Source organism: Clinocottus analis, unplaced genomic scaffold, assembly GCF_023055335.1.
Source record: "Clinocottus analis isolate CAN_PGR_092001 unplaced genomic scaffold, fCliAna1.0.p SCAF_24, whole genome shotgun sequence".
In the NCBI taxonomy this organism is placed as follows: Eukaryota; Metazoa; Chordata; class Actinopteri; order Perciformes; family Cottidae; genus Clinocottus; species Clinocottus analis.
This window is the reverse complement of record NW_027175976.1, coordinates 6,533,382-6,546,132: the sequence shown is the minus strand read 5'-3', so window position 1 is coordinate 6,546,132 and position 12,751 is coordinate 6,533,382. Positions and strand designations below refer to the sequence as shown.

At 46.1% G+C, this 12,751-nt stretch overlaps 2 protein-coding genes across 2 annotated transcripts; one reads left to right on the top strand and one right to left on the bottom strand.

Moving 5' to 3' along the window:
• Positions 1-2,347: 2,347 nt before the first annotated feature.
• On the bottom strand, positions 2,348-3,120 carry LOC137793865 (motile sperm domain-containing protein 2-like). Its single transcript, XM_068590265.1, has 4 exons — positions 3,050-3,120; positions 2,881-2,969; positions 2,684-2,780; positions 2,348-2,594 (listed from the first exon to the last, which is right to left on the bottom strand). Exons 2-4 carry the CDS (start codon positions 2,949-2,951, stop codon positions 2,433-2,435), a joined length of 330 nt encoding a protein of 109 aa, XP_068446366.1. The 5' UTR covers positions 2,952-2,969; positions 3,050-3,120; the 3' UTR covers positions 2,348-2,432.
• A 1,215-nt stretch (positions 3,121-4,335) lies between these two features.
• On the top strand, positions 4,336-6,390 carry gemin8 (gem (nuclear organelle) associated protein 8). The gene is made up of 4 exons (XM_068590728.1): positions 4,336-4,391; positions 4,625-4,703; positions 4,978-5,317; positions 5,445-6,390. Exons 2-4 carry the CDS (start codon positions 4,701-4,703, stop codon positions 5,702-5,704), a joined length of 603 nt encoding a protein of 200 aa, XP_068446829.1. The 5' UTR covers positions 4,336-4,391; positions 4,625-4,700; the 3' UTR covers positions 5,705-6,390.
• The last annotated feature ends 6,361 nt before the right edge of the window (positions 6,391-12,751 follow it).

The following is a 12,751-nucleotide window of genomic DNA, read 5'->3' as shown; positions in this document are numbered from 1 at the left end:
AAGAAAAGGCCACGGCTCGCCGCCTTGAATGTAAACGATTGTGTGCGTGTGTGCGTGTATGTGTGCGTGTATGTGTGCGTGCGTGTGCGCTCCTCTGCTTGTAGTGTGTCTGTGCATAAGGAGTGGAAAATACAACCTCTATTAAAATAAAAAGAATTACAATGAGTTGTTCAATTAAAAAAAAAGGTCTAAAGCTCTGAGTAAGAAATAAATGTTTTACTGAGACCACCCAATGCATTTATTTAACTAATTGTAAAGCTTACATTAAAAAAAAAGGTTCATTTCTTTGATAAGATATTACAATGAAATGCTTAAGAGCAGGCAAAGCAAGATCGTCACAGCGTGGACAGCAGGCCGTTGCACTGCGGCCAGAAATCCTGCATCACATGAGAGTCCATGTTGTATGATTCAAACTGAAGACTGTGTCATCTCCACACATGCACTAGTGCATTGTGACAGTGGAATAGAGCTCGTTCTCTCTCTGTGTGTAGGTGATGTCCAACCCAATGTCTTCTGGCTCCTGCAGAAGAACATACACGTTAAAAAAAAATACTAAAATGAACGGCAGATTGAAAAGTGGGAACACTTATTGCGCAGTACCGCGTTCGCATGACTTGCTGGTGCTTCTGATTGTCTTCTGTTGGACAAAAACAGCCCATTACAAACTGTTTATTCACTCCACTAAGATTATTTAATTTCCTATCAGCACTTTATGTATACAGTCTCTTACTTGCAGTGGATCTTTCTGAGGATACATCCCAGAATAACTCCAGCTGTGATGGTGAATATGAATACGCCAATAATTACAGGAATAAAAGGCCTCTCTGTAGAAAGGTTGGCGCCTCCATCCGCTTAAATATTACACAGAAAAGAAAAATCAGTGAGTGTGTCGTCGCTCTAATTGTCAGCGTTACCATTGTTTCTTGAGGCAAACACACACATATTTACCTTCCACGGTGATGTTCAGATGGAGGATATCCGTCCCAGCAGTATGTGAACACTCACAGGAGTAGTTCCCACTGTCCACTGGTGTTAAACTGCTCAGGTGGAGGAACACAGTGTGATTCTCCGTCACAAGTCTGAACCTGGAGTCACATTCGTGCACAAAGCCGTCTCCGTATCGATAGAGCAGGCGACACTCTCCTCCGCTCCTTTTTGTTCTGATCTTACACACTATGAGTGTGATGATGCTCTCTGTTGTATTGGTGCATATTGGAGTGACATCTGGTTCCCTCCCATGTTTCACAAGCTGATGTCCAGTCTCTGCAATCACATTGAAGGACAGACAAACATCAACACAGAGCAGGATGCGGTAGGGCGTTCCGCATCTACACGAGTTGAAGTAGTCCCTCAGTACCGTCGCTGTCGACACAAACAGTCAGCAGCCGGAGCACAAACCACAGTTTCCACCTCGCCATGCTGCTCAACGCGCCGAAAGAGCAGCAGAGCGTGTGCTGCTGGAAGAGTACAGCAAGAGGTCCTGCAGGGAGGAGCACTCGTCTCTAACGCTCTCACGGACTCCAAGAGGAAACAGCAAGAGGGTTGAGTTCCACAGCAAGATGGACAGCGTTTCTCCTTCAACCACGCAAAGATTTGAGACTTCACATGGATGCAAATGAGTTGTTCACATCCCTGTTACTGTACGTTATATTATGGCGAGTAGTGCAACTGCAGAATGCATGATGTTGGACAGCATCTACTTGAAAGCATTTCGACGTGACTCCTGGACCAGATTTCTCATCCCGGCTTTTGTTTGACATGTTTAATGGATTCCAGTCTCTCACCCGTCTGCGTCCCTGAGTGTGTTTTAGTGTCGTCTTGATGGTGCAGAGTCTGGTCGGTCACGGGCCGGCTGCTGAATATTAAAAACATATCTGAATTTCCAACGAGGCGTCCTTGAAAATGGCTTTAATAGTTAATAATAAGTACTTGTCCTTCACGGGGATTTCCACCATAGTCTGATGAATGACTGCAAGAAAACTACAAAAAGTTGCACTTATTGGTAATAAAGGAAACTCTCCTGTGCGGTACTTTGAGTCAAAACACTGAAAAGCACAGACGTCTGCGTCATTGCTGAAGAAATAAACTGTGATTTACTGCACATGTCGTGTCAAATCTGAGCACTTTAACGACTCAATAACTTGTTGGAGGTCGTACAGTGATTTCAAATTGGTTTTGAAGAGATTCGACGCTTTGATTTGATCAAAATTAAATTACTTTGATATGAGGCCGGACCGGGTTAAAAAACATATGAACAAGAAAGATATTTTTGAGACTTTATTGTTATTATACACCCCCAGAAACACACACACATAAAACACCTAAGAAATGCAACCATCATCCAGGAGTACAACTTATGTTGCAGGCCACATTTAAAATAATATGAGACACCTCACACCAAAAAAAGATTTCACAAAACACGACTCGGTCGTTCACGTGCTCCGCTTGGAATAGCTGGACGAGTAGTGGATGAACACGGTGAAGCCCCACAGCGCCGTCAGCACCGTGACCAGGATGAGAAAAACCTTCTGGTGCCAGAGGCTGTGGTCCAACTTCCGCTCCAGGCGAACGCAGCTGTCCGTCACATGCAGGAGCTGAGTGAGAGGTCCGCAGGAGAGAGAACGTTAGAGGAACGTTGCTGAACGCATAACAACACGGGCTGGCGATCGAGCAGTCGACTCACCGTGGCCTGAATCCTTTGAGGGTCGACGCCGGTGTTGTAGTTCTTGGTCGCCAGTCTGAGGTCGGGCTTTGCGTTCTGCGGGACGTGACGCTTGAGGCTGAAAAGCAACGGAACATGCCGCCTGATTGACATATTGTTAGGCTGCACTACACGTTCACAAACATCATGATGTTTGCTGCTGTTTGCATCAGTCTGACCTTTGCCCCGCAGGGACCTCATCCCAGAACTGGACCAGGTCCTGGTTACCATCAGAGGTACTGGGCTCCATTTCAGCGACCACGACGAGCTAATGGCTCCAAAACAAATACATTAAATATATATACAGTATACAAGGAGTCAACAAGCTGAGCAACGGCAGAGACATACCTTCACACTGGAACACTGGGATTCCCACGTTGGTCGCAGCCGCTGAGTCCGTCCGGTGTGAAGCTGATGTTCCCTCCTGAGCCCAGTCAGATTAAACCAGAGTCTACAGGTCAGAGACTTTGTCACTGGCACAATCAGATTAGATGTCATCTCCGCCTCCGACAGCATTGTGTTGAATAAGTTAATCAAGTGTCAGCCCGCCCACTACCTACAGTGTTACAAGAAGTGTTATTTGTGCAGTTCTATATTTGTCCTTGTTTTAATTTGTTGCATTTGTAATTTGAATTGTATTTTAAACTTCATATTCTGTATGAAAAGTGCTCTAAAGATCGTATTATTGTACCTCTCATGATCCCATAGTGTTTTATGCATCTTAAGTTGAGCTGAATGAAAGAGGAAAGTACCACCATCTTCATATGTTTGCCTGGACAATAATGAAATAAATAAATATACCATGCCTTCACCGCAAAGCTCTGACTAAACTATTACTTACACAGCGATAATGTTCAAATAAGTAATATAGACTTGAAATAATCCCTGTTCTGGAGAAGAGAAAATACTTATTCTATTGTGGAAACTCATCCATTCAAACATCAGAGGAGGAAATGTGTTTTGAAAAGGCACATCTGTCTTTTTGCATTTCCTCTGAAAGCTTTGAAGCCTCGAGCCGAAGCATGACCTAGATATACAGTCAAACATGTCTCACAGCACTCAAACACTCTTGCACCCCCCTTCCTAAAATATCACAATTTCCTAGCTCACAGAATGTTGTATTTAATTCAAGAGATAAAAACAGACATATAAATATCTGGTGCTTTTTTTCTAATCTTGCCCTACTTGAATATCAAGCTATGTGCAATACATTTAAAATGGGGGGGAAAAGCCAAATTTACTCCTGAAACAATAGAATAATAGTGAAGCCAAATCTGAAAAGAAAATTGACTAGATTTAGACACATTCAGAGATTTGGATGAAGAGATTACGATTCACCTTTGACCCTCATGGCACGTCATACACGGACATGTCAGCAACCTTAGACAACTTCACCCTGAATCAGACAGAAAAAAAAACTAATTTAGTTTTCAAAACTTCTAAAATGAAAAAAGACAATAAGACAAAGTATTGAACTGCTACTCCCATGTAGTCCACCTTTATAATGACCCAGGTTTCACTCTCTCAAGCTGTTTCCCAGCTGTCCAGTGTGAATCTCTTGCAGGTGTGCAAAGTGTCCACCAGGCGGCGCCAATGTGCCGGAATTTTATTTAACTGAGGCACAAAGGCTGCTGGGAAATTATTGTTTCAGGAAGCAACATGAGCCGCGAAACAAGTTGAACTCAAGCAGGTAAATGTTCGCGAAACAGAGGCGTTCAGTATGTAAAGACAATTTGTTTTGTATAGATATTAACTGTAAGTTTAGTCGCAAGGTGCCTCTCGTGGTGCTTGGCGTCCATTTTTGTTTTCAAGCTGTTCGCTCACGCGTTTTAAAGTCGCATTTTAACATAACAGAAGCAGATATTGTTCACTTTGACTCTTCATTAGCTGTGTGTTGTTAATAGTTATTCTATTATTTTTCAGAATTGGCCGGTTTGTTGGTGGATTAACGTGAGCAAAGTTAACAAGAAGATTCACACAACAGCAGGCGTCTTCAACCATGGTAAGGCAGCCGAGAAGGTACAATCTCACCGTTTTCAGCTCATTCAAGGTGTTCTGCAAGAGAGCAGCAGATGCCCATTTACAGAAACCTTTTAGGACATGTTGTCCACAAGGAACTGACACATTTCCCATCTTGTATGTGCAGTTAAGTGACAGCACATTAAATAATAATTGGTCTTATATAATTTGTGCAAAAGGGCCCAGTTTACCATCTGATTTCTTGTGAAAACACTGAAACTAAGCACAACAACTGTACGTGTCTTTCTCATCTGCAGGAGGACGTAAGCACCGTGATGTCTTGGTTCACCAGCCCTGTGTACAGCCGCTACTGGCAGCACTACCAGCAGGCCATGGCCTGGCACCAGAGACACAGGCGGGCCTACAGAAAGGCCTTGGAGGCGGGATACGGCTACAGTTACGGCCCGGAGCAGGGTCACGGCAGCCAGCGGCAGCGCTACGCGGACTGGAACGCAGGGAAGGATGAAGAAAGCAAAGACGGAGAAGACGAGGGGAGCAGCTCGGACAGTGAGATCGAGTGCGACATCAGCAACATGGAGATCACAGAGGAGCTTCGGGACTACTTCGCCCAGACCGAAAAGCACAGAGAGGAGCTGAGTAAGAGGACAGGGGTTATTATTGTCAATACACCCGTCAGTGTAATAGAAAATGAGCTTTGCTTTGTGAAGCTGACTTGGACTGCCTGCTTTGTGTCTGAAAATAATCAGTTTTCTTGTCCTTGCAGAGAAGCAGCAGGAGCTGGAGGACGAGCAAAACGGAAGCTACGTGCCGGCCGACCAGGACCTTCGCAGCGTCTCCTGGCGAAACAGCTCGGCTCCACCCTCGGACCGACCCGGCGAGAGACGTGGGTCAGAGATGAAGAAGCTGTACGGCAAGGACGCGGCCAAGATCCTGGCCATGGAGGCGGCGATGCAGCTCAATTTCGACAGAAACTGTGACCTCAAACAGCCCAAGTACTGGCCTGTTATCCCACTGAAACTGTGACGGCTGCAAACTGTTTGATTTGGAGGAAAATCCGTCCTCTGATCTCTCGGCGTGACAGCAGCTTTGTCGCGTAATGGATTGGGGCCGTCGCTGATGTCGAACTAATGGTGTGGGTTCGCTGAGGGTTACAAGTTATTTTAAGCGCAAACAAAAGTTGCATAAATTAGCTGAGCTTCTGCTCGGCCGGGCGCGAGTGTCGCTGACCCGTCAGCTGCGGCTCCAAATGAACACTCGTGATTTTGATGCCGCAAAGAATGTTGGATGTTTTTGTGGATTCACACTTTTACGGAAGGTATTTTATCAAAGATGTTGGGGAGGTGCAGACCTGGAGGTGACGTAAACGCACTCGAACATGGTTTCTGTTTTCCCTCCAGCTTAGTGATGTTACATGCGGCAGTAGCTCCTCTTATTCCTGTCCAATTAGTATAACCACAGGAACATGTTCGGCCCCCTTCCTCTGTTCAAACGGAGAAGCGCTCCCGCGTGGCTGCGTCTGATATCCCACTTTTCAACAAACACAAAGAGTGATTTGCTGTTGTTGTTGCTTCTAAACTGTGTCTCTCTGATTCTGACATTTCATCGGTTTCAAAGCCGTTGGTTTGCTTTCTCAGGAGGGACGTTGACGATTCTCTTTTATCTCTATTTTAAAATGAATTCTGTTCATAATAAAGTGTGTTCGGTTTGGATTAAAACTGCTTTGTCATTGGTGATTTCTTATTTTCCTCTCTTTGTAATGACTCTGTGCTTGATAAATATTAATACTGCTTTTAAAGCTGTGCATTTCTACACCCAGGGTATTGTATCTTTTAATAAATTAGCTTGCACGAGATTACAGCAGTGTAGAGGAAGGATAACTCGGATATTAAAGTAAAAACACCAATAAAACTATATTAAAGTCCAAAATCCAGTTAAAGGCATGGCGTTTAAGCCCTTAACCATGCGTTACAATCACCAAATGTGTTTTTTAATATAACATAGCTTGCTGCCAGTGGAGTGGTGAAAAAATAATATTTTATTGAAATGTATCAGTTAAAGTACACTGAGTGTACAGTTACCACTGCATGTGAGGAGTTAGAGCTTTTCTAAATGTATTAATAAACCAATAGTCATTAGAGATTAATTACATTTATAATATTGGTAAGGAAGAGCACACGTTGCAGGAAACAGTCCTGCTATGTCGATCACGTGAATATCAGAGGAATATTGAATTCATGATAACGCTGCATCTAAATATGAACATTTATTTTTTTCATTTTACTACCTTCCTCCAATAAGGACTCTTGGAGGATTGATGAAGCCAGATCCATTTCTAGACTCAGCCGTGACGTCACCCTCCCCGTTATCCCACAACGGGACGTCCAGTTGTTTGTATGCGACCCCTCTAAACTACCTGTGGACTTCATCTGGACCAGCTGCATCATGGGTAACGACCCGTGCTCTACATTTATTCTTGCCGTTTTACTAACTTTTGCCTCAACAGAAGAGGAAGTGACTTCGCTTTGTGTTGTTGTTGTTGTTGTTGTTGCTTCGCTGTTTGTCTTCTTGCAGCAGCTGCGCGGACTCGTTCTGCCCGCGTGCGCCGCGCGCGATTGACTCTAATTTGCATGTCTGCAAAGTTTAAAGGCTCAAAAGAGAAGTGTTCACTTTCACTTCACTCGGATGTTCTTACGGGCTGTTTTTCTTCGTCAGTAGATCACAAAGTTACTTTTTTGTAGGCGCTCATTTTATAAACTGTTAGTTCTGGACCTCAGGGGTCAGATAACGTGTGCGCCACTGCGCGCTCGTGCACGGTTTTCTATAGCTGTAACTGTGTGTGTGTGTGTGTGTGTGTGTGTGTGTGTGTGTGTGTGTGTGCGTGTGTGTGTGTGTGTGTGAGAAAGAGAGACAGAGTCCCTCGTTGTGTGGTTGGCTCCTTCAACACTGATGAATGTCAAACTGTGCCAGCAACAGAAAATCCCTTTTGTTCCTGTGAATGGAAAAGAAAATGCATTTACTCCTGTGCAGTGTGTGTGTGTGTGTGTGTTTGTGTGTGTGTGTGTGTGTGTGTGTTTCTTGTCACTGTACAGAGCATTTCACAACGTATTGCATACATTTCCCAGGCTTTTCTTGAGGCTTGCAAACTTTTTCAAACGAGAGTTTTACCTGAATATCAACAAAATAATCCGTCCTCCATTGTTTTTTTGGGGCTATTTCAGCCAAACGTCACCTCTGTGGAGTTAAAATGTGAGTTTGCCTGACTGTATCCGTCCCACGTCAACTCCTCATCACATTAGAGAGTTGATTGGATTAAGAGGGAGTGATCCGCTGTCTCACTGTGGATTAAACAGGCTGGACAAGGTTGGAACGCGGAAGACAACGACTGACGCGCGCCGCAGGAAGTTGCACATGTCTTTTTCTAATAGAAGCTTTGCTCAATCAGGCGATATTCGTGTCTCTTTTTGCAAGAGATGCATGAGAGTACAGCAGGAGCAACACGCACACATCAGGAACCTTTAAAGTGTCCTCCAGGCCATACTCCGCCATGTGTAGTAAACCGCATTCAAAACAGACAGTTGTCGACATCGACAACACCAGCTCCTCGCGCGTGAAAAGCCGAGCAGAACAAACCAAACAGCCGAGAAGGTGAAACCAAAAGCACATGTAAACCGTCTGGTTGAGCTCGTGGGAGACGGCCGGCAGAATGGATGCAGGGTTTCCACTCTGTGGTGGAAGAAGTGATCGGACCGCAATGCATTGGCAGCCGTTCAGCGTTGAAACCAGTAGCGCTCAGATTGAGCTCATTAGGCCTCTGATCCAACACAGACAACTTTACCAAGCTCTCTCTCTTTCTCCCATTCACAACATCTGTTTCCAATGAGGCGGCGGGGCCGTGTATCGCCTTCAGGCCAGTGAGAAGTTGAGGACAGACAGGATGTAGTCAAGTGACTTGATTTACTGCGATGGGGAAGCAGAGCGATCTTTCCGCGGGAAGCCATTGTAAACTTCTCCTCTTTCGGCTCCCCTTGTTTCACCCGCTATTCCCCCCAAACTGATACTTTCGTCTCATCATCGTCAGCCTCATCATCCCGTCTTTCATCTGCATCTGCTCCCCTCGTTGTCTTCATCACTCTTCTTTCCATCCCCAACCCCCCTCCTCCTCCTCCCTGCTTTCTTTCCTCTCCTCCCCCTCCCGCGCGTCCTCCTTGGTGAATTCGCTCTTTGTGCTCGCTGCAGTTTCGTCTCGGTGGATATGGGAACACTCGTCTCCTCTTGCATCCTCTTGCATCGCTGTACGCGTTGATCTGCAGGATGGATGCTGCGCGAAACAGCCGTCAAGCAGGCGGACTTCAAAGGCTGCAGATATTAGGGGATTGTTTTATTATGAAGGAATAAATGATCACTCAGCTGTAAAAGAAAGTGGAACGATTCACTGACCTGATTAGAACAACAGCTGATATTTTTAGGCCGAAACTCAAATTCTGCATGAACGTTACTTTGTCACTTCCTGCATTTTGCTTGTGTGTGTCATGAGATGAAGTAGATCTATGATCGAATACTTGAAATTAGCACACTAAATGGAACAAATTACGTCTAAAAAAAACCTCCACGTCCACAGCTGCAGAGCACATTTTGCACATTTTGTGCATTAACATTAATTATGAGGAGTTGACACACGTTCATATGAGAGTTGTGTTCAGGGACACAGCTGCTGTGTCTCCGGGGCATCGAAACTATCTGAAAGTGTTGAATTGACTCTGGTGGTTTGTGAAGGAAACGTCAGCGCTGATAGAACTGTTGATTTTACACGCCGAGAGTCAAATTAAGACCGACAATTGGCAAATTTGGGATCGGCTGCCCTGATTGTGAGTGAAGGCAACAGAGAGAGAGGCGGGACATGTGTCACATGAAGTTATGGATGAGTGAAAAGAGTTCAGTGAAGCCAGGTAGACGACCCCAAACTCATACTCTGCTGCAACACAACTAATAAGCTTCAATAGCTTCCTTCATTTAGGACTCTCAGTGCTGCAAGGAGGACGTTAGCTTCAAGTAAAAAGCCAATGGGATTTTTCCATTTGAAGACTGAAGACAGACGGCTCCACCGGGAAAGTTAGTGGCTGACAGACGACCAACAAAAAAGATGAATTGTTTGCGTGACGTAGGGCATTATTCTTTGTTCTCTTTATCAACAATCTCTCCAGCAATTTGTGGTTTTATTGGTCACTTTTAGGGTGCGGTGGAGTGTCCAATCATATCAGAGAACCTGACGCCAGACAGTTTCCTCTCACTCTAAAATTATTTGTTTTCGTCCTTTCACCCCCGTCTTTCTATACGTTTTATTGATTTTGCTCTTGATTTAACGTCCTTTGCTCTTTTTTTTAAGGTTTTCAAAGGTCCTTGTTTTGTTTCAGTCCTACATACGTGTGTGCTGTCGTTGATTCGGCCTGACAAGAGGCTTCAGAAGAGACTTTTCATCCACCCACCTCGCAACCCCAATATTTGCTTTCATATTTAGTCTGCTGGTCTTTCTTGTCCAGAGCATTTCATTCTCAGCCCGACGGCTACTTTGATGTGTCAGAGTCGGTCCTCGTCGATGAGGACCTGTTGCCATGGCGATGCGGCGACGCACAAAGCGCCGAGGCGGGCGTCGTCTCAAATCTAACGGTCATACATCTGGTCGCGCGAGCCCAAAAAATAAAATAAAAGGCTAAATATGAATACACATCCACACGCAGACATTCTCCCTCACCTCCCCCTGTCGCTCTGCCACCCCTGGAGTGATAGTGAGGAAGAGGATGATGACGACGACAGTGACTCACGGTGTGCCACTGCAGATGGAAGCAGCTCTTATCCTACATCACTGCTGGCGTGTGCGCTGCGGTTCGGTACAGTAGGTCACAGGTGCAACAGCTCCTGAGTCACATGACTACAAATAGTCATGTGATGCAAGCAGGCAGCCGGGGAGTAGGGTGGGGTGTGTGTGTGGCCTTGGGGTGGTGTGTGTGTGTGTGTGTGTGTGTGTGTGTGTGTGTGTGTGCAGTTGTTGGCATGACGATGACAACACAACATCCTGTGGAGCAGACTGTGGATCAAATCTGGGCCAGCGGGATTAGCGGCTCGTCGGATAAATTGCTGAACGAGGGGGCGATGGGGGGGGATGGGCGTGTGTGGGCGTTTATGTGTGTGTGTGTGTGTGTGTGTGGAGAGGTGAGTGTAGGTTAATCCATCCGTACTGACAGGTGTCAGATATTGTATAGAAGGTATAAGGTGAGATGCTCCTGCACTTCACTTCGGTGGGCGCTTCCAGCAGACGGCGGGCGTTCGGTTCGTCTTTGCACATGTCCGCTAATGACGTTACACATTAAAGCAACACTTTGCAATCGCATGCAAATTCAGTTGCACCCAGGGTTGCAGGTGTCTCAGGCAGCACAGGCGATGATGACGAAGCAGGATGGGAGTCGTTTGCATGGATTTGCATGAAAGTTGCTCATGTGCCCGCTCTGTGACTCAACGAGAGACGGCGAGAGGGGAAGAATTGATGCCTTTGTTCGGAACATTCCTTTAAAATAAAGAAAAATACGTTGGTTTTTTTATGCCGACACATTTAGATTGAGCATTTAAGACGGACTAACTTTTGTCAGCGTGCGACGGTTTTGTTCAGGGATGAGAGGGAAGCGTCTCCTTGGCGACCGGGGGTTGGGGTGGGAGTGAAACTGGGTCATCATCACCGCCGCAGATTAAAGGCCCAGATCTGAACACACTCGCGTTCCGAGAAGAACACGCGTAGACACTTTCACAAAAGGCGCCATTCCTGCAGATAATTGAGAGGAACTCTTCAGGTGAGAGACGAGACGGCGCGAGGTGCTCCAGCATGGCCGCCCGCCAAAGGTTTCCCTTTTTAGAGGGAGCCAGAAGCCCATTAAAATAGCAAGGATTAGACTGAAGCAACAGCGGGAAGCTCATAAAGCCGTCGCTGAGACACTGGGTGTGTGTGTGTGTGTCTGTACCAGTGTCCTTTGTGTGTGTACGTTAGCTCAAGTGATGCCCTGTTTCCAGCTTTACTGATAACACACTCCTGCTTGACTCATGGGGGCGGATGAAGCAACAGCGAGACGGATAGAAACACACCGGGTCAGAGTTTGGGGACGGCGGAGACGGTGTTCATCTGCTCTCACGCGAGCAGCGACTGAAGCTAACACAACAAACGTGCGAGCTCAGAACACACAGCCCGTCTCCCTCTCGACCTTACGACCCCCTGCGCGAGACGGACGCGAGCGCGAGCGCCTCTCGGCGGACGCCGGTGGTTTCCCGAGGCGCGGCACCACGGATATCCCGCAGGTCACGGCGAGGTCAACCTCTGGGATCAGAGCTCAGCGCCTCAGAGACAGTCGGAGTCAGCGGCCCCGACGAAAGAGATGCGTGATGGTGTCGAGCGGCGTGCCAGGGAGGCGGTTAAAAAGGTCAATGCGATGCCTGGAGTGAGGCAGAGGAGACGGGACGCTGTATCTGATTGCGGCTTACATATTTAATAAGGGTGGGGGGGAAAAAAATCGATACAGCATAGTGTTGCGATATTTTGCGTGGCGATATTGTATCGATACACGGGAGCCGAGTATCGATCTTTTATTTCATGAATGTTAAACATTTTGGTCATAATGAAATCGATTTATTTTGTGTTGACAAAGTTTTCCTTTGGGGACAATTTGCGGTTGAAAAAAATGTAATGAATCGCATGATATCGCAATACTCAATGTATCGCGATAATATCGTATCGGGACTTAAGTATCGTGGTGATATTGTATCGCGGGACCTCGTAGGCGTAGAAATCATTTCAGTGACGCTTCAGATATGTATTTTCAGTCGGTCCCTCTTCATGGTTATCTCGTAAATGTCTTTCTTTGGCTTCTGCCTCTCGGCGGGATTCGAGCCGAGTACGAGGACACATGAGAAGTTGTTGTTTTTTTTTTGTTTTTTTTTTCCAGGGACTGATAGCGTCGCTGAAAGATCTGAATTAGTGCAGCCTATCCGCGGTGTTAGACGTCTCCATGGCAACAGCGGAGCCACGTATCA